Source organism: Coregonus lavaretus (genome assembly GCF_964263955.1).
Source record: "Coregonus lavaretus genome assembly, chromosome: 17".
In the NCBI taxonomy this organism is placed as follows: domain Eukaryota; kingdom Metazoa; phylum Chordata; class Actinopteri; order Salmoniformes; family Salmonidae; genus Coregonus; species Coregonus lavaretus.
Window position 1 is genome coordinate 22303338 of NC_140004.1, and position 24572 is coordinate 22327909.

Below are 24572 nucleotides of genomic sequence, written 5' to 3' on the forward strand. Positions count from 1 at the left end.
TGAGAAAGTAATTTTTCTTCTTAGTGACCCTTTCGCATACAAACCAGTGTACCGCTTTGCTCAAACCTGGGCTTATAAAGACTAATTTAGACATTTGGGAGAACACACAGCTGACATGTTGAGTTCCATCTAAATTAGCAGCTACATAGTCTAACAAACTTCCTGTATTGCCATGTTGGCCTCTTCTGGGCAGACCACTTACAGTACGCACAAACCCCTATCACCATCATCTCTAAAACTATACCTTTGGTTACTCAAAGCAAAATTAACATAGAAAGGGGTTTTGGTTTCTGACTGCATAATCTACTGTAAAATACAGTGACCTTTTTTGGGTACAGGGGACATTTCGAATGTCAGTCACATTTGGATCAAATGATAACTTCAATATATACATACAGCTCTGGAAAAAAGTAAGAGACCACTGCAAAATTATCAGTTTCTCTGGTTTTACTATTTATAGGTATGTGTTTAGGGTAAAAATAACATTTTTGTTTTATTCTATAAACTACTGACAATATTTCTCCCAAATTCCAAATAAAGATATTGTCATTTAGAGCATTTATTTGCAGAAAATGACAACTGGTCAAAATAACAAAAAAGATGCAGTGTTGTCAGACCTCGAATAATGCAAAGAAAATAAGTTCATGTTCATTTTTAAACAACACAATACTAATGTTTTAACTTAGGGAGAGTTCACAAATCAATATTTGGTGGAAACCCTGATTTTCAATCACAGCTTTCATGCGTCTTGGCATGCTCTCCACCAGTCTTTCACATTGATGTTGGGTGACTTTATGCCACTCCTGGCGCAAAAATTCAAGCAGCTCGGCTTTGTTTGATGGCTTGTGACCATCCATCTTCCTCTTGATCACATTCCAGAAGTTTTCAATGGGGTTCAGGTCTGCTGTTTGACCTTGTTCTTATGAACCGCCGTCTTTGACATTTTAAGGATGGAAGCAACCTGACACTCACTGTATCCCTCTGCCAGTAAAGCCAGAATTGAACCCTTCTTTTCCTCACTCAAAACTTTCCTTTTCAACTCTTTTGGCATGGTCAATAGTTATTTTTTTATTAATATTACTTTTGAGGTACTATTAGCACTGTTTTTGCCATCCAGCTGGTCCTATTGCAAGAGGATAGTGATGACCACAGCAGTGGTTTTTATACTTTTCCTCATTAAATAAGATTTGGTTCATGTGATCACCGAATCAGTACCTAATTCAGTAGAATGAGGTGTGCCTGTGTTGGAATTCAACAGACACTGGAATGGAAGTCATACATGTAGAGATGCTGATTTAAGAAACATTTGCAGTGGCCTCTTAATTTTTTCCACAGCTTTATGTATGCATGTATGTATGTATGTATATATATATAAAAATATAAATAAAAAGCTTTCTACCAAGTCACAAAATGAGAAACGTACAAATTAATAGAAAGGAGAAAATAAAATTGTCCCAATATTACAATTAAAATCGGTATGGTGGCAGGGCATGGGGGTAGGCAAAAATGTTGGCGCAAATTGTGCTCTGATCAGCAACTTCATTTCACTTGATTCTTTTTCTTCTATTTAGAGAGTTATATTGTAGACCAGAGACCCAAATTGAGCCTCCTCAGCAACAAGGCAGAAAATAGGTCAACAAGACCAGAGAAATTGAAGAGTTTTGAATATTGCTACACTTCCAAGTCACAATGGCAGTAACATACAGGCTTAGAGTGATCATTTCATTGTTTCACTAGTCTTCATTGTAGATTTCTAACATTGTACGGTGCCATCTTATGGGAAGTTATTGGGTAAATGATTCAAATCATGTCACTCAGACACAGTAACTGTTACAATTTTAAAGCATGATTATTATGCCAGGACAGTCAATCATTCAGATGCTCAACATGGTTTAGGCAAGAGTTTGTTAAGTCACAGCAAAGTTGCTTTTCTAACCTAGCCAATGACTAAAAACAAAAAAGTTACATAATAGTGTACACAAGCAAGACTGTTGCACTTTTCATATTGTACTATAAAACATTCAAAACATTTACAAGTTACAAATCAATATAATTTGTCATTATGGCAATACGAGGAAAACAATGAGGAGATCTCAATAGTCTCTGGAACTGGTCAGTAGACTAAAGCATGACTTAACGGACACTTTCTTCTTGGAAGCACTTCAGATTTAGAGTCAGGACTATGACGACTCGGAATGATTTAAGACTTCACTCAACATACACAAGAGTAACAGACAAACATTTCAAATGATGGTTATAGATGTTCTAGCTGCCAAAGAAAACTGATCCCAATAGACCGCAAATCACTGCACCAATGAAACACCAAAATAACCAGTAACTTCAGTAAGATTTTCATACAGACTCTCTTGACTCTTCAGCCAACAAACAGCTGAATTAACTGTAAAACCAGCAGCAAGTATTCAACATTGAAAAGACATGCACATTCCAGTTATGAGCAGTGTTGGGCATCATCCAAAAGAGCTCAGTCTTTCCTTTAGTTGGATCATTAACTGCATACAGTCCAGTAACCCATGGGAGCACCTAAATGCCAACATTACTGCCAACCCTTCCCTTGCCACACTTGACAAAAAACAATACAATTCATAACAATGCCTTCAAATGTGTGTTTTGAGAGAAGCGACAGAATGCTTAGAGTACAAGAGTAACAATTGCATAAAAAAATTACAACATATAAAACAGGAAAGTGTGCTCTCTCGGTTCCTCTTGGTATCCATGTGTGACAGCTGTTCCTGCACAGTGTGTGTATATGTATGTGAGATGAAATTGGGTTTTTGGGCTTCAAATGGCATGTTTCACTCTACCGTCACAGACTTGGCCAGGTTCCTTGGGAAATCCACCTGTATTGGGAGAGAATAGATAGACATTTCAACATTTGCCAAGTTACAACCCTAAGAAATAGACTACCCATTGTGAAGGCCTACAGTAAGAACCCAACTCTGTGACAGTGCAGTACTCACATCAAAGCCCCTGAGCACGGCCAGGTGGAAGGAGAGCAGCTGCAGGGGGATGACACTCAGGACGCCCTGCAGACAGTCCACACAGTGCGGCACTTTGATGGTGCGGCTCGAGCTCTTGGCGGTCTCGTAGTCATCCTTGTCACAGATCACGATGGGTCGGCCCTGTAAACCAAACAAATGGCATTATGTTTCCAGGACAACGCCGCGTGTCATTTCCTTCAACCTGGAGTTCAGTTTGGAAATGTGAATGTAATAGTTTGGTCCTTCCCTGAAGAATACCTGCTTTCACTTTCTTTTCTGTCGCAAATCCAAAGCCCAGGTCCACATCTGTGGTAGATTAGTGAGTGGTGATATCATTGTGAAATAACTCCTCCAACCTCCCTTGCACCTTATTGTGGTGAATGGAATTGTGAGGTCCATTTGATATTACTGTAAAAACATATCTAATGTGTAAAGTATGTGTGCATAAAGCACTTAATATCCATGTCTTTGAGTCATTGTATTTATTTTATACTGGAAGGTAGGTGGTCACTACAACAGGTAGTACAATCTACCATTTTAACAACCAGATAACATAATTGGCAATGGTTTACTGTGGTTCTAACCTTTCAACAGTTGGGGGGAGGAAAGCTAAATAGTGTGTATCAAGATATTGCGTGTGTGTTGGCAGTTCTTACCGCGCGGGCCACCACCTGCTGCAGTGCGTTCTGACACTTGGTGTAGGTGTGGTCTCTCATGATGATCATGATGACGGGCATGAGTTTGTCGACAAGGGCCAGAGGGCCGTGCTTCAGCTCCCCGGCCAGGATGCCCTCTGAGTGCATGTACGTGATCTCCTTGATTTTCTGGAGAGGAGAGAGGCACAAACACCTCAGTCAGATCGGCAACCACTCACTGCGACTCACATACACACCAGGGACACACAACCCGAGGATCTTATCTTAAATTCTATAGGGAACAGTAGACTGGCCTGGGAACACTAGGTCAGACTGAGGAGTACAGCACACTGACCCAACATTTTCCCTTCACATTTGTGTGCCTCTGTTTGAGATACTGGAGGATTGGCAATACATAGAACTTGAAGAATCCATAAATAGTGTGGAGTATGGTTGCAATTATACAAGAGAGCCGTTTCTAGATCAGTCTAATTATTTGCTGTGATCCAAAACACTTCAGCAGACATTCCTGCAGGCTAGGCTCCATTAGGGCTTGCGTGAGGTTGAGGCAGAACATTTTCTCCACAGCTCTGCAGACTTATTGTGGGCTATTGGAAAGTGATGATAATCTCATTTAGGAGTTGAGAATGGAGTTTTGAGTAGAATTCATGTCTGAAGACACATTATGATAGCTTTACAAAGGGGAGATAGAGGTGGGCGTGCTGACCAGTGCTCCCTCCAAGCAGGTGGCATAGTGGTAGCCTCGGCCCATGATGAGAACACTCTTCTGCTGGTACAGCTCTGTGGCCAGTCTCTGGATCTCATCATCCAGACTCAGCACCTCCTTGATCAGGTCTGACACACACACACACAGCGAGAGACAGAGAGAGAGAGGACAGGAGCAGGTTTACACACGCACAGATAGGTACAAACAGACAAAAAGGAGGTAGATAATAATATTAGCTAATGATATTCCAATACATCTGGGAGAAACAAAAACGTAATGATCTGCTGAATGTCTTGAAACAACACGTCAGAAAATACATTTCATCACACCAACCCCCTGGATGAAAGACAGTACAGTAAACTAACACCCATCCTATGGCACAGTCCAGCAGGCCACTGTTAACAGGTCCTGGAGGCTGGGGTCAATGGGGGCTTGGGTTCAGGGAGAGGGACAGAGCGGAGTGTGGCATTCCTAACCAAATTCGTTTACAATAAGGGAAACCCGATCCCATCATAGGCTTTGGGTCCAGAGGAGTGTGCCAGGGCAAACAGCCAGGACTGACCCAGCTGCTGAAACCTCCTCCCTCTCCCCTGTACTCTCCCTCTCGCTGAGGACGCCTCCACAGCACAGCCCTTGCATTAGCTCTCTGATATCAAAGTATATTGCTCAAACAAAAACAGTGAAGTTGGAGCGACGTGGCTGCCAGATAACCGAGACAGACCCAGGAGGCCTACTAACATGCGTGTGCTTTCCCAGCTCTCTCTGGCTGCCCTGACTCTGACCATCACCTCCACCTCTGACCATCACCTCCGACCTTGACCATTACCTCCGACAATTCTCAGACTCTGACCATTACCTCCGACCATTACCTCCGACCATTACATCAGACTGTTATCTCCGACTCCCGACCATTACCTCTGACCATTAACCCAGACGCCGACCATTACCGCCGACTCCGACCATTACCTCTGTCCATTACCTCCGACCATTCACATGATCTGTCACATGATCTCAGTATATATAAACCTGTTCTGAAAGGCCCCAGAGTCTGCAACACCACTAAGCAAGGGGCACCACCAAGCAAGCGGCACCATGAAGACCAAGGAGCTCTACAAACAGGTCAGGGACAAAGTTATAAATCAGGGTAGGGTTATAAAAAAATATCAGAAACTTTGAACATTCCACGGAGCACCAATAAATTCATTATTAAAAAATGGAAAGAATATGGCACCACAACAAACCTGCCAAGAGAGTGCCGCCCACCAAAACTCACAGACCTGGCAAGGAGGGCATTAATCAAAGAGGCAACAAAGATACCAAAGATAACCCTGAAGGAGCTGCAAAGCTCCACAGCAGAGATTGGAGTATCTGTCCATATGACCACTGTAAGCCGTACACCCCACAGAGCTGGGCTTTACGGAAGAGTGGCCAGAAAAAAGCCATTGCTTAAATAAAAAAATAAGCAAACATGTTTGGTCTTCGCCAAAAGGCATGTGGGAGACTCCCCAAACATATGGAAGAAGGTACTCTGGTCAGATGAGACAAATGTAGCTTTTTGGCCATCAAGGAAAACGCTGTCTGGCGCAAACCCAACACCTCTCATCACCACGAGAACACCATCCCCACAGTGAAGCATGATGGTGGCAGCATCATGCTGTGGGGATGTTTTTCCATCGGCAGGGACTGGGAAACTGGTCAGAATTGAAGGAATGATGGATCGCGCTAAATATAGGGAAATTCTTGAGGGAAACCTGTTTTAGTCTTCCTGAGATTTGAGACTGGGACGGAGGTTCACCTTCCAGCAGGACAATGACCCTAAGCATACTGCTAAAGCTACACTCGAGTGGTTTAAGGGGAAACATTTAAATGTCTTGGAATGGCCTAGTCAAAGCCCAGACCTCAATCCAATTGTGGTATGACTTAAAGATTGCTGTACACCAGCGGAACCCATCCAACTTGAAGGCGCTGGAGCAGTTTTGCCTTGAAGAATGGGAAAACATCCCAGTGGCTAGATGTGCCAAGCTTATAGAGACATACCCCAGGAGACTTGCAGCTGTAATTGCTGCAAAAGTTGTCTCTACAAAGTATTGACTTTGGGGGGGGGGGGGGGGGGTGAATAGTTATGCATGCTCAAGTTCTGTTTTTCTGTCTTATTTGTTGTTTGTTTCACAATAAAAAAACATTTTAATTCCAGGTTGTAAGGCAACAAAATAGGAAAAATGCCAAGGGGGGTGAATACTTTCGCAAGCCACTGTACCTCTGACTCTGACCATTACCTCCGACCCCGACCATTACCTCGGACCCATACCATTACCTCGGACCCATACCATTACCTCCGACCCATACCATTACCTCCGACCCATACCATTACCTCCGACCATTACCTCCGACTTTGACCATTACCTCTGTCCATTACCTCCGACAATTATCTCAGACTCTGACCATTACCTCCTACTCTGACCATCACCTCTGACCATTACCTCTGACCATCACCTCCGACTGAGCATTACCTCTGACCATCACCTCCGACTCCGACCATTACCTCCGACTCCGACCATTACCTGCTGCTGTCTATATTACTGTAGGTCAGTACAAGTGTGTCGAATAATCTACACATCCCTGTGAGCATCACACCGACATTAGCGTTTATGGTTATGAACAGTACAATGCAATGTCTTGGTAGATGTGCATGTGGTCTGGCCTACCTGGCAGAACTCTCAGGCCCTGGATGATCTCACGTCGCCGTGGTTGCATGGAGATCCTGTCATCACACATCAACAGCGCAAACATGATCAGAGCCACAAACTGACTGGTGTAGGCCTGCAAAACAACAGAACAGACACAGTCAGACATAATGCATGCTTAATGCTCTGGGAGGAATCAGACAGTACAGAAAGATTGAGGTACGGTTGTCGCCCAGCTGCTGTTCTCTCTCAGCAGGTGAGAGGTGAGCATCACACCTCTAGGGCTGCTGGATCTAAACAAAAGGCATCCTTACAGTCTTCTCTCTCTATCCTGGGCCAGAGATGACAGAACCCTGAGCTAAGCAACGCACCTGGGTTGCCAGATCCCCCCCGTTGTTTGCTTTGCAGTACCGTTATTGGAGCTGTAGCGTCTTGTCCGCCTGCTCTGGTTGCCTGTGCTGGTCTCCAGCTCCACATTAATAATGTGGACCTGATGAGAGGTGGATGGAGAGCTGGGCTGGACACAGATAGGCCTACACAGATAGGCCCTCTACTGCAGGACAGGGCAGTGGAGAGCTAGCTAGCATTATGAGCACACAATCTGGCAACGCTACCGATGAACACATCCCCTGACAATAAGACACTAGCAAAACAAACAGCACAGAAACAGCTGGCACTAACTAGAACTTAAGAGAGTAAAACCATGATGTGCTTCACGTTTATGTTTCTGAAAAGTGTCACAACACCCACACGTCTCAGCCCAAGCCTGCCGTCATCATCCACCCTCCCCACTCTGGAGGCATGTTAGAAGGCTCTCCGAGCCCGTTTGGGAGATTTAAATCAACGTTCTTCAAGAGGAGCCAAGTCATTTGACAGGACCCCTGGACGCAGCAGTGGCAGCATCTAAAACCGTCACACAGTCCTAGCCATCCACTCAGATTGTGGCAGTGCATTTAATCCGCATATTAAAGCCACGGTCCTCTTCTATGTTAAAGCCCCCATCCCTCTATCCAGAATGTCGACAGAGGAGAGCAGCTCATGCCACATGCTAGCCTGTCACACACACTGACGCAACCATGTCCCAGAGGCCTCAAACGTGGGCAGTATTTCTCCTCATGTCAGGCAATACAGCATGACAAGCAGTTACATCAAATATTTAAGTGTACAAGCATGCTCCAAGTTTTCTATTTGGACAAAGACCACAGGTGGCTCTCATTTGCTTACATTCACTCCCACAATCGCTATTGTTTGGATAAGGGGGTGAAGTGAATGGTGAAATATATACAAGAAGAGGTGTCGATCTGAGCAAAGCCATCCCCTTCATTCTCCCGGACCTTGTTTAGCAGGCCTAGTTCTGCGGACAGCCTCGATTCTGGGACGAATCATAAAAACAAGACGTCACCAGAGGCATGCAGTTGAATGTCCCCCAGAAAGTTAATCTGAATAATATTGTTATTATGAAAAGCTACCACGAACGGAGTCAGTGGGAGCGTGTATTGAGCAGTGGGTGAAATACATAATCTCCTCTGATAAGTGATAAGCTGTGCTGTTCTGGGTTGGGTGTGTGGGCCTGGGCCAGCCAAGCAGTAAAGGATGGCGTCTTTGAGACGTGCTCTGCAGGCTTTCTGCTCTGTGCTGGAGACTTGGACCTACTGGAGGGTCCCTGAGCCAAGCCTGAGCGCCAGAGCAGGGAGGGACCTGCCTCTCTCTCGCTCTCTGCAGCTGGGACTGGGACTCCACTGCTGAGTGGAACTCACTCCAGTCATCTCCAACCCCACTCTGGCCAACTGTAGGATCACTGCTCAGAGTAGAGGGGGAGGGGAACCATGGATTCCTACATTTCACAGTGTAAAGATGAGAATATCAGGCACTATGTGTTCTGTGTAGAGCAGTGGGATATAGCAGTTTCAAATAACCTCTTCCAAAATGATCCAGACACTTATCTCAGAGGAAGTTCTCTCATTTCAAGAGAAAGAGGGGTTAACTACATGTGCTATGCATTGACATTAGTGTCCAAGTACTTCAGGGTTTGCATTAACTATACAGAAAACCAACAGTGCAGTAGATTGGCATGAACCTCATGTTATTGCAAAAATAAATACACTACATGACCAAAGGTATGTGGAAACCTGCTCGTCGAACATCTCATTCCAAAATCATGGTCATTAATATGGAGTTGGTCCCGCCTTTGCTGCTATAACAGCCTCCACTCTTCAGGGAAGGCTTTCCACTAGATGTTGGAAGATTGCTGCGGGGACTTGCTTCCATTCAGCCACAAGAGCATTAGTGAAGTCGGGCACTGATGTTGCTCGATTAGGCCTGGCTCGCAGTCGGCGTTCCAATGAATTCCAAATGTGTTCGATGGGGTTGAGGTCAGGGCTCTGTGCAGGCCAGTCAAGTTCTTCCACACCGATCTCGACAAACCATTTCTGTATGGACCTCACTTTGTGTGCGGGGGCATTGTCATGCTAAAAGAGGAAAGGGCCTTCCCCAAACTGTTGCCACAAAGTTGGAAGCACAGAATAGTCTAGAATGTAATTGTATGCTGTAGCGTTAAGATTTCCCTTCACTGGAACTAAGGGGCTTAGCCCGAACCATGAAAAACAGCCCCAGACCATTATTCCTCCTCAACCAAACTTTACAGTTGGCACTATGCATTGGGGCAGGTAGCATTCTCTTGGCATCCGCCAAACCAAGATTTGTCCGCCGGACTGCCATCACTCCAGAGAACGCGTTTCCACTGCTCCAGAGTACAACTGTGGCGAACTTTACTCCACTCCAGCCGACGCTTGGCATTGTTCATGCTGATCTTAGACTTGTGTGCAGCTGCTCAGCAATGGAAACCCATTTCATGAAGCTCCCGACGAACAGTTCTTGTGCTGACATTTCTTCCAGAGGCAGTTTGGAACTCAGTAGTGACTGTTGCAACCGAAGACAGACTATTTTTACGCGCTATACGCTTCAGCACTCGGTGGTCCCGTTCTGTGAGCTTGTGTGGCCTACCACTTCATGGCTGAGCTGTTGTTGCTCCTGTATGTTTCCACTTCACAATAACAGCACTTACAGTTGACTGGGGCAGCTCCAACAGGGCCGAAATTTGACGAACTGACTTGTTGGAAAGGTGGCATCCTATGACAGTGCCACATTGAAAGTCACTGAGCTCTTCAGTTAGGCTATTCTACTGCCAATGTTTGTCTATGGAGATCGCATGGCTGTGTGCTGGATTCTATACACCGGTCAGGAACAGGTGTGGGTGAAATAGCCGAATCCACTAATTTGAAGGGGTGTCCACATACTTTTGTATTTATAGTGTATTTACGGGCCAGTTATGGAGGCTATTAAATAGACCAAGCCATGCGAAACTTCCTCTGGACTGCATAATTCTACTATAATTGAGGAGACCATTCCATTCATCTCCAACAACCCTAATGCAGTCTGACCAACTGAAACACTCCGGAGCTGGATAGGAGGAATTTCCCTGCCCTGAGAGAAGACTGATGGTATACCCTGAATGGAGAGTTTCCCCAGACATTTCAACCTGCCTGCGTTTTTTCCCACCATAGAAGTGAAAAAAGGTTGACCAGAGCTGAGGATGGTGAAGGGAAGGTTTCCTGTTTCAACAGGACAGTATGTGAACAATAGGAAAGGCATCAGCCTGGAGAAATGACTCTGTCCCCTCACCTTGGTGCTGGCCACTCCTATCTCTGGCCCAGCGTTGATGTGCACCCCACAGTCGGTCTCTCTGGAGATGGAGCTGCCCACTGTGTTGGTAACACCAACCGTCAGGGCTCCTCTCTCCTTACAGTAGTGCAGGGCCATCAGGCTGTCTGCTGTCTCACCTGCACACAATGGTAGCAATGCAATCAGCACTCAGGCTAGATACTGTAAGCGGTTACCACTACATGGACTATGTGTAGATCCTGCATACGATATCAGATTCCATAGACAGGAATACAGGACATCATCAAGCCTATATATTCAGTATAAACACGAAGTCAGCAGTAAAGGAATTGCTTTGGGTGCATTGGCATAGGGCCAAGCATTTACTTGAACGAGACATTGCTTGTACGAGACAAGCCGTATTGTGTAAAGACAAAGACAGACACAGTGAAAATGTTCAGGTCCCTAGAGAGAGAGAGACACTTCAAGATTACGCCGATCCTCCCACCTGATTGGCTGATGAAGAAGCAGACGTCGTCTCGGAACACTGGTGTGTTTCTATCCAGGAAGTCGCTGGCCAGCTCCACCATAACAGGCAGCTCAGTCAGCTCTTCCAGTACCTGGCGAGTCTGGTGGGAAAGATTAGCACTGTTCATCAGCACTGGATCACACAAGACATCCACACTGAAAAATATGTTTCTATGTACAACCCAGAGCAATAACTTACTTATGTCTTTGTTTGTATAGTTGTTTTTCCTATCTTGAAGCCTTAGGCTCTAGTTGACTCCATGTTATGCTGGTGACCTAATATTCCTGCCTTATAAAAGGGAATCTGGTACTCACCGCCACCCCAGCATGGTAGCTGGTGCCACAGGCGATGAGGATGAGCCGTCGACACCTTTGGATCTCTTTAATGTGATCCTTCAGTCCACCCAGGATTACTACAGATACAAACAGAAACAGCCAATCAAAATACAGTTATCAAATATCACTTTCCTTGGTATGTATTCAGAGAGAAATTGATCATGAGGATACAACCTTGATGGGTATAATGACAGACATTGTGTGTTACACTGGAACTGTCATCTCACCCGTGTTGTCATCAAAGTTGACCCTTCCTCTCATGGTGTTGACCACAGACTCTGGCTGTTCAAAGATCTCCTTCTGCATAAAGGAGCTGTAGTTACCTGAAAAGCGTTCCAAAAAACATTGGATCAGAGTCTTCAACATCACAAAAAAGTGTTAGGAATTTTATAAAGGTTACGGTTGCCACATAATGAATACTAAAAGTAAGCCAGTCTGGAAAACATGTTGTTTTGCTGCTCTAATTCAGCCTTTTATAGCTGTTGGGAGATAAATAACACAGGAGATAAATGATGACATAATGATCTTGTGTCTTTAATACAGAAATCCATCATCAGTTGTCTTCACTAAATTAAATAAACAAGAGGCAACAGGGAGATGGTGATTTCCTCGAACGGCCCTTTGTGACAATGAAATACGAGAATGTTTTGAAGCCTGCTTTTGCTCTGACCGTAATTTAGGTCATGCGAATTAGGTTATTTCAGCAGAGCTCCTGGAATGGAGGCTAAGGAGGAGAGAGAGGCAGGGGCTTAAATGACAGAACCGCAAAGGAATGTCTCCTGAAACTGACTGGCAGTATATCAGCATCCTCTGCTGGAGACAAGGGGAAGTGGGATAATTCTGACTATTCAGGGGGGAAATCATCTCTTTACAGCAGAACGCTGAGAATTCAGATCTGACATGAAAGCTTTAGTCACAGTCTGCTACACAGGAAGCTGATGTTTCCGAGCAGCGAGCTCAATATAGAAGTGCTTGGTGTGATCTCTGCAAAGGAGCTAGGGTGTCTGAGCCCTTACCTTTGATGCAGGCCTCTTCCCTGGGGACCAGAGTCAGCCAGGAAGCCCCATAAACACCTGGCTGTGTGTGTGTGTGTGTAGGCCTCAGAGCAACCTCAGTAGTATAACAGATCTGAAACCTGCTGTTATTTACAGCTGGCACAGTAATAAAAGGCTCCTGGACTAAAAGTACAGGGCAGGGTACTGAAACACTAGAATATGGTGGTATACCTGTACACACACAGCCTTTGAGACTTGGTCGAGGCAGGGGAAAGTGTGTGTGTGCTATGTGTTGCATTAACAAGTAAATATGACCCTTTTATACTGTACTATTTGTGACTGTATTGACAATGATAATAATCAATTACAGGCATTCTAGGGCTCTCATTAATTCCTAGTAACACCATCACCATCATCTTTACAGAGGGTAGACCCATGACAGTGCTATGCCCCCAGCCTCTACCCTCCACCTTCCCCTCACCCTTCATGATCTGCTGCAGCTCCATCTGAAGGGTCTGGATGGCGCGGGCAGGGTGGTCTCCGGCTGTACGCTTGATGCGGTGGATGGTGAGCCGTCCGTCCGTCACCGCTGCCACGTCATCATCCTCCAGGAAGATCACCCGGTTGGTGTGCTCAATCACCGCGCTGCCATGAGAACAGTGCAACAGTCAATCCTAATTCGTTGTTATGCAAATATCATGACGTTGTTAATTCCCACTTTCCTAGGAGACCTTCACCAAACAACTGTCTAGACTGATTCTGAGAGTATCCAAAAATAAACCTAACATTGTATGAGTGGGATATCACTACTATTGAGTAAAATAATGAGGAGTCTGACCTGGCATCAGAGGCAAAGTAGTACTCCACAGACTTCTTGTCCTCAGCAAAGAGTGTGTGGCAGGTGTCCTGCTCCATCCTGGGCAGGGTGGGGCAGCCCTTCTTGTCCTTACCAGCTGGGAACATACAATACAGTATGTTAGACACACAACAGCTCAGGGCTGCTCATCTTCTTTCACTCTGACATTGAGAGCAGTTAATTTAATAACGTACATGATCGGTACAGGATAGGAATGTGATCTGTGGACAGCTTGTGGTCACTTTTCACCCCAATAAGCAGAGGACCTCCCCTCCTATTCACATGTAAACACAAACAATTACAATAATTAGAGAAAATGAAAGATACATCATAAATGGATAGTATTCCTTTACAATTCAAGGAGTATCCAGAAGTGTAGAAGCAGTGTACCGGGTGCCTACAGCCTCCCCAGGGTAATGGACACTCTTGAAGACCAGGGCAAAAGCTCCCTCCTAAGAGATAAGATAGAACAGTGTTAATCATGAGACGGGTCACAAGACCTCATCTCTGGACAGTTTTAGGAGAAGCTCTGTAGATGAACAGGCTCTTACCAGCTGCTGGGTCACTCTCTCCACCAGAGTAGCAAAGCTGAGGTCTTCACTCTCACGGTTGTCATACATGTACTTCACCAGCTTGGCAATGGTCTCTGTGTCTGTCTCAGACTCAAACTCATAACCCTTGCTCTCCTGTGGAATGGTAGAATGTTTTTTTTTTTTAATTTCACCTTTATTCAACCAGGTAAGCCAGTTGAGAACAAGTTCTCATTTACAACTGTGACCTGGGCAAGATAAAGCAAAGCAGTGCGATAAAAACAACAACAGAGTTACATATGGAATAAACAAAACATACGGTCAATAACACAATAGAAAATCTATATACAGTGTGTGCAAATGTAGTAAGTTATGGAGGTAAGGCAATAAATAGGCCATAGTGCAAAATATGGGGTGCAAATGAGCAAAATAAATAACAATGTAAATAACAATATGGGGATGAGGTAGTTGGGTGGGCTAATTACAGATGGGCTGTGTACAGGTGCAGTGATCGGTAAGCTGCTCTGAACACTGATGCTTAAAGATAGTGAGGGAGATAAGTGTCTCCAGCTTCAGAGATTTTTGCAGTTCGTTCCAGTCATGAGGCAGAGAACTGGAAGGAATGGCAGCCAAAGGAGGTGTTGGCTTTGGGGATGACCAGTGAGATATACCTGCTGGAACGCATACTAAGGGTGGGTGTTGCTATAGTGACCAATGAGCTAAGATAAGGCGGGGATTTGCCTAGAAGTGATTTATAGATGACCTGGAGCCAGTGGGTTTGGCGACGAATATGTAGTGAGGGCCAGCCAACGAGAGCGTACAGGTCACAATGGTGGGTAGTATATGGGGCTTTGGTGACAAAACTGATGGCACTGTGATAGACTACATCCAATTTGCTGAGTAGAGTGTTGGAAGCTATTTTGTAAATGACATCGCCGAAGTCAAGGATCGGTAGGATAGTCAGTTTAACGAGGGCATGTTTAGCATCATGAGTGAAGGAGGCTTTGTTGCGAAATAGGAAGCCGATTCTAGATTTAACTTTGGATTGGAGATGCTTAATGTGAGTCTGGAAGGAGAGTATACGGTCTAACCAGACACCTAGGTATTTGTAGTTGTCCACATATTCTAAGTCAGACCCGCCGAGAGTAGTGATTCTAGTCGGGCGGGAGGGTGCAAGCAGCGTTCGATTGAAGAGCATGCATTTAGTTTTACTAGCGTTTAAAAGCAGTTGGAGGCCACGGAAGGAGTGTTGTATGGCATTGAAGCTCGTTTGGAGGTTTGTTAACAGTGTCCAATGAAGGGCCAGATGTACAGTGAGGGAAAAAAATTATTTGATCCCCTGCTGATTTTGTACGTTTGCCCACTGACAAAGAAATGATCAGTCTATAATTTAATGGTATGTTTATTTGAACAGTGAGAGACAGAATAACAACAACAAAATCCAGAAAAATGTGTCAAAAATGTTATAAATTGATTTGCATTTTAATTAGGGAAATAAGTATTTGAACCCCTCTCAATCAAAAAGATTTCTGGCTCCCAGGTGTCTTTTATACAGGTAACGAGCTGAGATTAGGAGCACACTCTTAAAGGGAGTGCTCCTAATCTCAGCTTGTTACCTGTATAAAAGACACCTGTCCACAGAAGCAATCAATCAGATTCCAAACTCTCCACCATGGCCAAGGCCAAAGAGCTCTCCAAGGATGTCAGGGACAAGATTGTAGACCTACACAAGGCTGGAATGGGCTACAAGACCATCGGCAAGCAGCTTGGTGAGAAGGTGACAACAGTTGGTGCGATTATTCGCAAATGGAAGAAACACAAAAGAACGGTCAATCTCCCTCGGCCTGGGGCTCCATGCAAGATCTCACCCCGTGGAGTTGCAATGATCATGAGAATGGTGAGGAATCAGCCCAGAACTACAAGGCAGCTGGGACCATAGTCACCAAGAAAACAATTCGTAACACACTACAAGTCGTCTTGACTTCTTTCTTATCTCATTCTCGTTGGCACCAAAAGTAAAAAAAGTGTTGATAGGGGACAGAATGCGGTCGGACCATCATATAATAGGCATATACATTACTCTGACTGAATTTCCACGTGGGCGAGGATATTGGAAATTTAATCAAAGCCTATTAGATGATAATTTATTTATAATTAGAACAAAGGAATTTATAACCGACTTTTTCCAACATAACATAGGTACAGCGAATCCCCTTATTGTATGGGACACCTTTAAATGTGCCTTTAGAGGCCATGCAATTCAGTACTCATCTCGAAAACAAAAGCAATTTAGGTCAAAAGAGTTTATACTAAGAAAGGAAATAGAAAGTCTAACAGAACAGATAGATGGCAATAAAAACTGTAACATAGAGGCTCAGAATAAATTAGAGGAAAAACAAAAAGAAATGGAAAAACTTATTCAAGAAAGATCAAGTGTAATATATTATAAAAATAAAGCAAACTGGATGGAATATGGGGAAAAATGCACAAAATTCTTTTTTAATCTTCAACATAGGAATGCTACCAAAAAGAACTTAATGAAACTGGTTACAATTGACGGAGTCACCCATAATTCACCTAATGATATTTTGAAGGAAGAAACAAAGTATTTTAAGCATATGTTTTCTTTTCAGTCGCCTCCATCTCCTCTAACTGAAGCTAATTGTAGAGATTTTTTTTCTATTGATAATGTCAAATTAACAGCCACACAGAAAGACTCATGTGAAGGTGAAATTACAGAGGAGGAACTTCTGGATGCAATTAAAGACTTTAAGTCCGGGAAAACTCCAGGGTTGGATGGCATACCAATCGAGGTATACCAAACATTTTTTGATATACTAAGAGGACCGTTATTAGCATGTTTTAACCACTCCTATGTAAATGGTAGATTATCTGACACTCAAGAAGAAGGTCTGATCTCATTATTACTGAAACAGGATACAAGTGGAAAATATAAAGATCCAGTCCATTTACAAAATTGGAGGCCCCTTACACTTCAGTGTTGTGATGCAAAAATCCTAGCAAAATGTATAGCGCATAGAAATAAAAAGGTATTGTCGGATATTATTCATTCTAATCAGACAGGTTTTTTACATGGAAGATACATTGGAGATAATATATGGCAAGTATTGGAAACAATAGAACACTATGGAAAATATGGGAAACCAGGCCTGCTATTCATAGCAGACTTCGAAAAAGCATTTGATAAAGTTCGACTGGAATTTATATATAAATGCCTGGAGCATTTCAATTTTGGAGAATCTCTTATAAAATGGGTCAAAATCATGTATAGTAACCCTAGGTGTAAAATAGTAAATAATGGCTATTTCTCAGAAAGTTTCAAACTGTCAAGAGGAGTGAAACAAGGTTGTCCACTATCGGCATATCTATTTATTGTGGCCATCGAGATGTTAGCTATTAAAATCAGATCCAAGAATAATATCAGAGGATTAGAAATACAGGGCTTAAAAACAAAGGTGTCATTGTACGCAGATGATTCATGTTTTCTTTTAGATCCACAACTAGAATCCCTCCACAGCCTCATAGAGGATCTAGATACATTTTCTAACCTCTCTGGATTAAAACCAAATTATGACAAATGTACTATATTACGTATTGGATCACTAAAAAATACAATTTTTACATTACCATGTAGTTTACCAATAAAATGGTCTGATGGTGATGTGGATATACTCGGAATACATATCCCAAAGGAAATAAATGATCTCACTTCAATAAATTTTAATAGAAAGTTAGCAAAAATAGATAAGATCTTACTACCATGGAAAGGAAAATACCTGTCAATTTGTGGAAAAATCACCCTGATTAACTCTTTAGTATTATCCCAGTTTACCTATTTGCTTATGGTCTTGCCTACGCCTAGCAAACAGTTTTTTAAATTATATGAGAAAAAAATATTCAATTTTATTTGGAACGGCAAGCCAGACAAAATTAAAAGAGCATATTTATATAATGAATATGAATTCGGAGGACAGAAATTATTAAATATTAAAGCATTAGACCTATCACTAAAATCTTCAGTCATCCAAAAGTTATACTTAAATCCGAACTGGTTCTCAAGCAAATTAGTAAGATTGTCTCACCCACTGTTCAAGAAAGGCCTTTTTCCCTTTATTCAGATTACAACCTCTCACTTTCAGTTATTTGAAAAGGAAATAATCTCCCAAATGTCACTATTTCTAAAACAAGCCATAGAAAGTTGGTTGCAATTTCAATTTAATCCTCCAGAAACGACAGAACAAATAATGCAACAAATATTGTGGTTAAATTCAAATATACTAATTGACAAAAAACCTTTATTTTTTGACAGAATGTTTAAAAAAGGTATAATCTTCGTAAATGATATCATCGGTAGGACTGGTGGAGTTATGTCGCACATGCAGCTAACAAAAACATATGGAAATGTCTGCTCTACCCAAAATTACAACCAAATAATTGCAGCCTTACCGCAAAAGTGGAAGAGGAAAGTTGAAGGGGGAGAAAGTAAGGAACTTGTCTGTCGGCCTTGCATTAAAGAACATAATTGGTTAAGGAAAACTGTGATAAATAAAAAAGTATATCAGTTTCACTTAAGGACCAAAGGATTGACAGCCGTCCCATATAGATTGCAAAATAGTTGGGAAGAGATCTTTGACGTACCGATCCCATGGCATAGTGTTTATGAACTGACACGCAAAACGACACCGGATTCAAAAATTAGAATCTTTCAATTTAAATTATTATATAAAATTCTTGCTACCAATAGAATGTTATTTATATGGGGGATACAATCTTCCCAGCTCTGCAGATTTTGCTGTGAAGAGATAGAATCATTAGATCATTTGTTTTGGTTCTGTCCATTTGTAGCTTGTTTTTGGACACAGGTCCAGGAATGGCTAAAGGATTGCAATATTTACCTGGAACTAACCTTGCAGATAGCATTACTGGATGATCTGAAAAGTCATAGTCAATCAATCAATAATATAATAATACTTTTAGCAAAAATGTTTATTTTTAATTCACAATCTGTAGAAGCAATGAGAATAGAAAGGTTCAGAACTTTTGTAAAACATCACAGTACGGTTGAAATATATATGGCAAATAGAAATCCTATATGGATGGTGTTAAGAGATAGATGGGAGGTATTGAATAGAGTTGAAGGATGGGACTAATAACAAATAACAACAAATAATAACAAAGATAGCTAATAATGTAAGCATACTGTGTCCATAATAAGTATATAGGTTGTATGTTGGGAGCTTTTGGGAAAGAGCACAGTTAGAAAGATATGGCATTTAGAAGCAAACCGGATGGACATCATGAAAATGATCGGAGAGGTTGAGAGTAGAAGAAGTTCAGGAGCAAAAAAATAAATAAATAAATATATATATATATATATATATATATATATATATAGATATAGAATTATTGTAAAATTAACTCTGTCCATAAGGTGTAGATAGTAAGTATAGACCGGAAGTAGAGGCCTGGGCGTTGTTGTTCACTAATTTACTCCAAGTAGGGAAAGGATGGTGGGGTTGAAAAGTAATAAAGGGGAATATATATATAAAAAATAAAAATAAACATGGGGGATTGGAAGTGATGCAGACAATTACATTGATAGAAGATACAATCTATCTGCAATATTAAGCTGATCCATCCCCCCGAAGGAAAATAAAAAATAAAAAAAAATAAAAAATAAAAAAACACACTACACCGTGAAGGACTGGAATCCTGCAGCGCCCGCAAGGTCCCCCTGCTCAAGAAAGCACATATACATGCCCGTCTGAAGTTTGCCAATGAACATCTGAATGATTCAGAGGAGAACTGGGTGAAAGTGTTGTGGTCAGATGAGACCAAAATTGAGCTCTGGCATCAACTCAACGTGTTTGGAGGAGGAGGAATGCTGCCTATGACCCCAAGAACACCATCCCCACCGTCAAACATGGAGGTGGAAACATTATGCTTTGGGGGTGTTTTTCTGCTAAGGGGACAGGACAACTTCACCGCATCAAAGGGACGATGGACGGGGCCATGTACCGTCAAATCTTGGGTGAGAACCTCCTTCCCTCAGCCAGGGCATTGAAAATGGGTCGTGGATGGGTATTCCAGCATGACAATGGCCCAAAACACACGGCCAAGGCAACAAAGGAGTGGCTCAAGAAGAAGCACATTAAGGTCCTGGAGTGGCCTAGCCAGTCTCCAGACCTTAATCCCATAGAAAATCTGTGGAGGGAGCTGAAGGTTCGAGTTGCCAAACGTCAGCCTCGAAACCTTAATGACTTGGAGAAGATCTGCAAAGAGTGGGACAAAATCCCTCCTGAGATGTGTGCAAACCTGGTGGCAAACTACAAGAAACGTCTGACCTCTGTGATTGCCAACAAGGGTTTTTCCACCAAGTACTAAGTCATGTTTTGCAGAGGGGTCAAATACTTATTTCCCTCATTAAAATGCAAATCAATTTATAACATTTTTGACATGCGTTTTTCTGGATTTTTTTGTTGTTATTCTGTCTCTCACTGTTCAAATAAACCTACCATTAAAATTATAGACTGATAATTTCTTTGTCAGTGGGCAAACGTACAAAATCAGCAGGGGATCAAATACTTTTTTCCCTCACTGTATGTAAAATGGTGTCGTCTGCGTAGAGGTGGATCTGCAGTCACCAGCAGCAAGAGCGACATCATTTATATACACAGATAATAGAGTCGGCCCGAGAAGTTAACCCTGTGGCACCCCCATAGAGACTGCCAGAGGTCCAGACAACAGGCCCTCCGATTTGACACATTGAACTCTATCTGAGAAGTAGTTGGTGAACCAGGCGACGCAGTCATTTGAGAAACAAAGGCTATTTAGTCTGCCTATAAGAATGCGGTGATTGACAGTCAAAAGCCTTGGCCAGGTCGATGAAGATGGCTGCACAGTACTGTCTTCTATCGATCACGGTTATTATATCGTTTAGGACCTTGAGCGTGGCTGAGGTGCACCCATGACCAGCTCGGAAACCAGATTGCATAGCGGAGTCATGGAAGTCTGATAACGCTTGCTGGTAGCCTTGGTTAATGAAAGAAACAGACTGCGTTAGGCAAAAAATTTAATATGTTGAAACGTTGCTCTGCTCACCAGGAATTTCCGCAGGTCTTTGTAGTTTGTGATAATTCCATTATGAACGACAATGAACTCTAAAGAAAGAAGATGATAGACACATACACTTATATACTAAAAACATCCCTATTTACTCTATATAGTCAGCCAATATCTAGCAGAATGTGTGCCTATACTTAATTTTACTACAAGTTTAGGGAATGTCTGTAGTACTGACCGTTGCTCTTGTCAGACCTATGTGGGTGGCTGTTGACAGGGCTGGGGGCACCATGGGTAGCCCAGCGAGTGTGGGCGATGCCAAGGTGGACATCAAACTCCACATCCATGTCCATGTCCTGCTGCTCTGTGGGACAAACACAAACACTGTTGAAAGGCAAGCTTCATAAAGTAATTTACATGCACTCTACATGAAGTAGGTTTGAGCCATTTTCATTGTATGAATTCTATTCATTTCAGTCAAATCCACTTATCTAATCAGTAAACATTCTTACAAATGCTGGCAACAGTCCTTAAGCCCTCAAACACATCAAATGTAGTCTTACTGGTGATCTCATCGTCAAGAGCCTTCACTTTTCCGCTCTGCTTGATCAGCTGAATAGACCGGGCATTAGCCTCCCATTCTTTGCAATTCCCTCCATCAATTCCAACACCTGGCAAAAAGAGAGAGAATCGTATTTCTACAGAGTAGTCAAATATGGCTCTGTTGCGTGATTTTGTACAAGTTATTTTACACATGCTAGTCTGACAGCAGACAGAGCATAAATGTAACCGTGATTAGATTGGATAGTCCTGCTCAAGACTAGCGCATACAATGGACAATCATTGTTTTTAACATTAGGAGACAGAACAAAAACATGACTCCTGTAGATAAGCAGCAGAATAACTGACGCCTGCCGACGGGCCTACAGTGAGAGGGAAAGTCAGCCGATAAACATGCAGACAGACAGACGCAGTCAGTGTGTTGACACAAGCCATCTCCCTCAGCTCACCAGCAGAGTCGTAGCCACGGTACTCCAGACGGAGCAGGCCTTTGAGGAGGATCTCCAGGATCTCCCGGCGAGTCCGTGGCACGTGGTAGTTCAGATAGGCAAAAATTCCTGACGGGAAGGAAGGTACAGGGAAACAGATTTCAACTAGGAAACACAAACAAAATATAAAGCAAAGGAATTTCACAACTGTTTTAAGGGATTAAGTGAACAAAGCCTAATAGTGGGTATTACTGTTTGCTTTTGGTGGTCTGTGATTAGGTCAATAGAGACCAAATAAAACAATATGCATACTTTCTGTTCATATAGGCCTATTGCGTAGGAAACGCTGAAGGTTCCATTGACTAGCTAGCCTAGCTGATGTAATCTGCAGGCTGTTCAATAACTGGCTCATTAAAATTCACAGCAACCTCAAAACAACAACTACCCCAAGAATTTCCACATGTGAAAACGTCAAATATTAACGCAATTTTTAAAAAAGACAACAGCTCTGGAGCTATCAGTCATCTTGCAGGAATTGCAATTTGTCAGTGACCTCAAACTATGTATACACTGATAGTTAGTCGACAAACAAGAACAGAAACCTGTCTGACTTGTTCAACCTAATTGGAAACAGTTTTGTGTGGAACTATACATCTGTTCCTGAGGGCACAGCCTGCCCTGGATGTTAAGCTACCAGACAGGTTTTACATGGGAAGTCACCTTGAGACGTGGATACTGGGAGAGTCAACGGAACAGGGCGTTCTAGTGTTGGGGAAATATGTTGACAGAGGGACCAGGTGCAGGGCACTACACTAGTACTCCACAGGAGCTGCTGTAGCCTATGCTTCTGTGCAGTTTAGAACTCATCTGAGAGGAATATGATACCAATTGAAAACAGTGCCATTTATTCCAAAAATGCATGGATGAACAGAGGTTTGCCTACATACGCCTATTTGTGCCCCTTTACCTGTGCTCAGCCCCATTGCCATCAACAACCCACATACATTACAACAAGAACGATGGCAGAAGGTTTAAACAAACCAGTCAAATAAAACTAGCCTAAATTATGAAAGCCAAGAGACAGCTATGCTTTAGGTTAATACAACACTCAATGGTATAAATTCCCAATAAGATGAGGATATAGAGGGGCGGTGATAAAATAAAGAGTGACTATGTACAGAGGCACTGCAATTGAAGCAGTGCAACAGAGCATCCATTGAAAGCAGCTGGGCACAGGGCGACGGAGGAAGGTAGCAGGGAGGTGAATGGGCAAGGCAAGGTGGGAGCACACAAGGCTCAGCTTTGTTTAGAACGAGGGTTACCAAGCATAGAGTAGGATAAATAAGGAGCCCTCATAAAATCTCAGTGCATGTCAGTCTTACCACTATTCCTTCCTTTGGAATTAATCTGCAGCAGTTCAGTATGAGGAATATCTATTTTGGTCATTTTTGTCCTTACTCAGATAGGAGTGGCACAGAGAATACAGTGTTCCTTCTTATCAGGACCTTGTCTGATTGCCTCTTTTACTAATGGATTTAATAGTGCTAAGTGTCCCCCTAACCCCAAAAGTGAATGATCCAAATTATTTATACTGGTTGGCTATTCAAAACACAATTGTGTGCTTCAGGAGCAGTGAGAGATGAAGAGTGGAGAACTAATCCATCACCATTCTAATATTCAGACACTGACCGGTTAAAAAAGAAACATAGCATAGCTACCTATAATTTTAAATCCCCCTAATAACCCCGTAACTCATTCGAATCAGTGTGGGATCATCACTGTGGAAGTGGCATTTAGACTATCATCATCATCAGTTTCAGCGTTGATCTATCTATTCTAGCAAGCCAATGAATGAAACAGTACGACTTGCGCAGTGCGTGCGTTCTGTCTAATCACACAAAACCAAGCTGGTTTGTAAACTGGTGAAAAGAAGGTAGCTAATAAATCCTAGTATAGAGCCTATTAAAACGTGACGACATCATACCAAGCTGTAACATCAATGACAGGAATTATGGAGCGATAACACACTGTCAATCAAGTAGCTAGCAATGGATTATAGCTAGCTGTCGTTATTGGAAATGGGTGTGTAGTACACGGCTAATAAACACCAAAACGCTTAGCCGCCCTCAATTTGTCTGATAACATTGACAGCTATAAAACATGATCTATGATCCGATAGCCAATTTACAAGCTCAATTACAAGGTATTAATTCAATAATTTGATCGGTTAACCTGTTTCGCCTGGCAAGGGTTTCCACTAGATAGCCATAAGGTGATCAGTGTGGTTAACGTTAGCTTTCTCTTGACTTGAGATGGAAACTGATGTGTCCAGACTTGCTAACTACAAATATTGAGACATACTTCTCCAAAACCAGTTGTTTTAACCTCACAACTATTTACAATTTCCATTATCTGTGTTAATTGTTGCAAATTTACAATTATTAAATGTATTCTATAAAACACTCACCACACATGTCTGCGCCTCGATTGCCAACTGCAGCGAACTGTGGCTCAGTTCGTCATCTGATGATGACAGTCATGCAGGGTCCC

General features: G+C 42.7%; 1 protein-coding gene across 1 annotated transcript; it reads right to left on the bottom strand.

Annotated features, from left to right (window-relative positions):
- Positions 1-1824: 1824 nt before the first annotated feature.
- LOC311144819 (glutamine--fructose-6-phosphate aminotransferase [isomerizing] 1) lies at positions 1825-24572 on the bottom strand. Its single transcript, XM_084180964.1, has 19 exons — positions 24490-24572; positions 22044-22151; positions 21597-21704; positions 21272-21397; positions 21073-21131; positions 13972-14106; positions 13811-13872; positions 13615-13694; positions 13403-13517; positions 13046-13209; positions 11797-11892; positions 11549-11646; positions 11214-11334; positions 10727-10884; positions 7067-7181; positions 4362-4489; positions 3656-3823; positions 2979-3140; positions 1825-2858 (listed from the first exon to the last, which is right to left on the bottom strand). The coding sequence occupies exons 1-19, from the start codon at positions 24494-24496 to the stop codon at positions 2814-2816; spliced, it is 2055 nt and encodes a 684-aa protein (XP_084037090.1). The 5' UTR covers positions 24497-24572; the 3' UTR covers positions 1825-2813.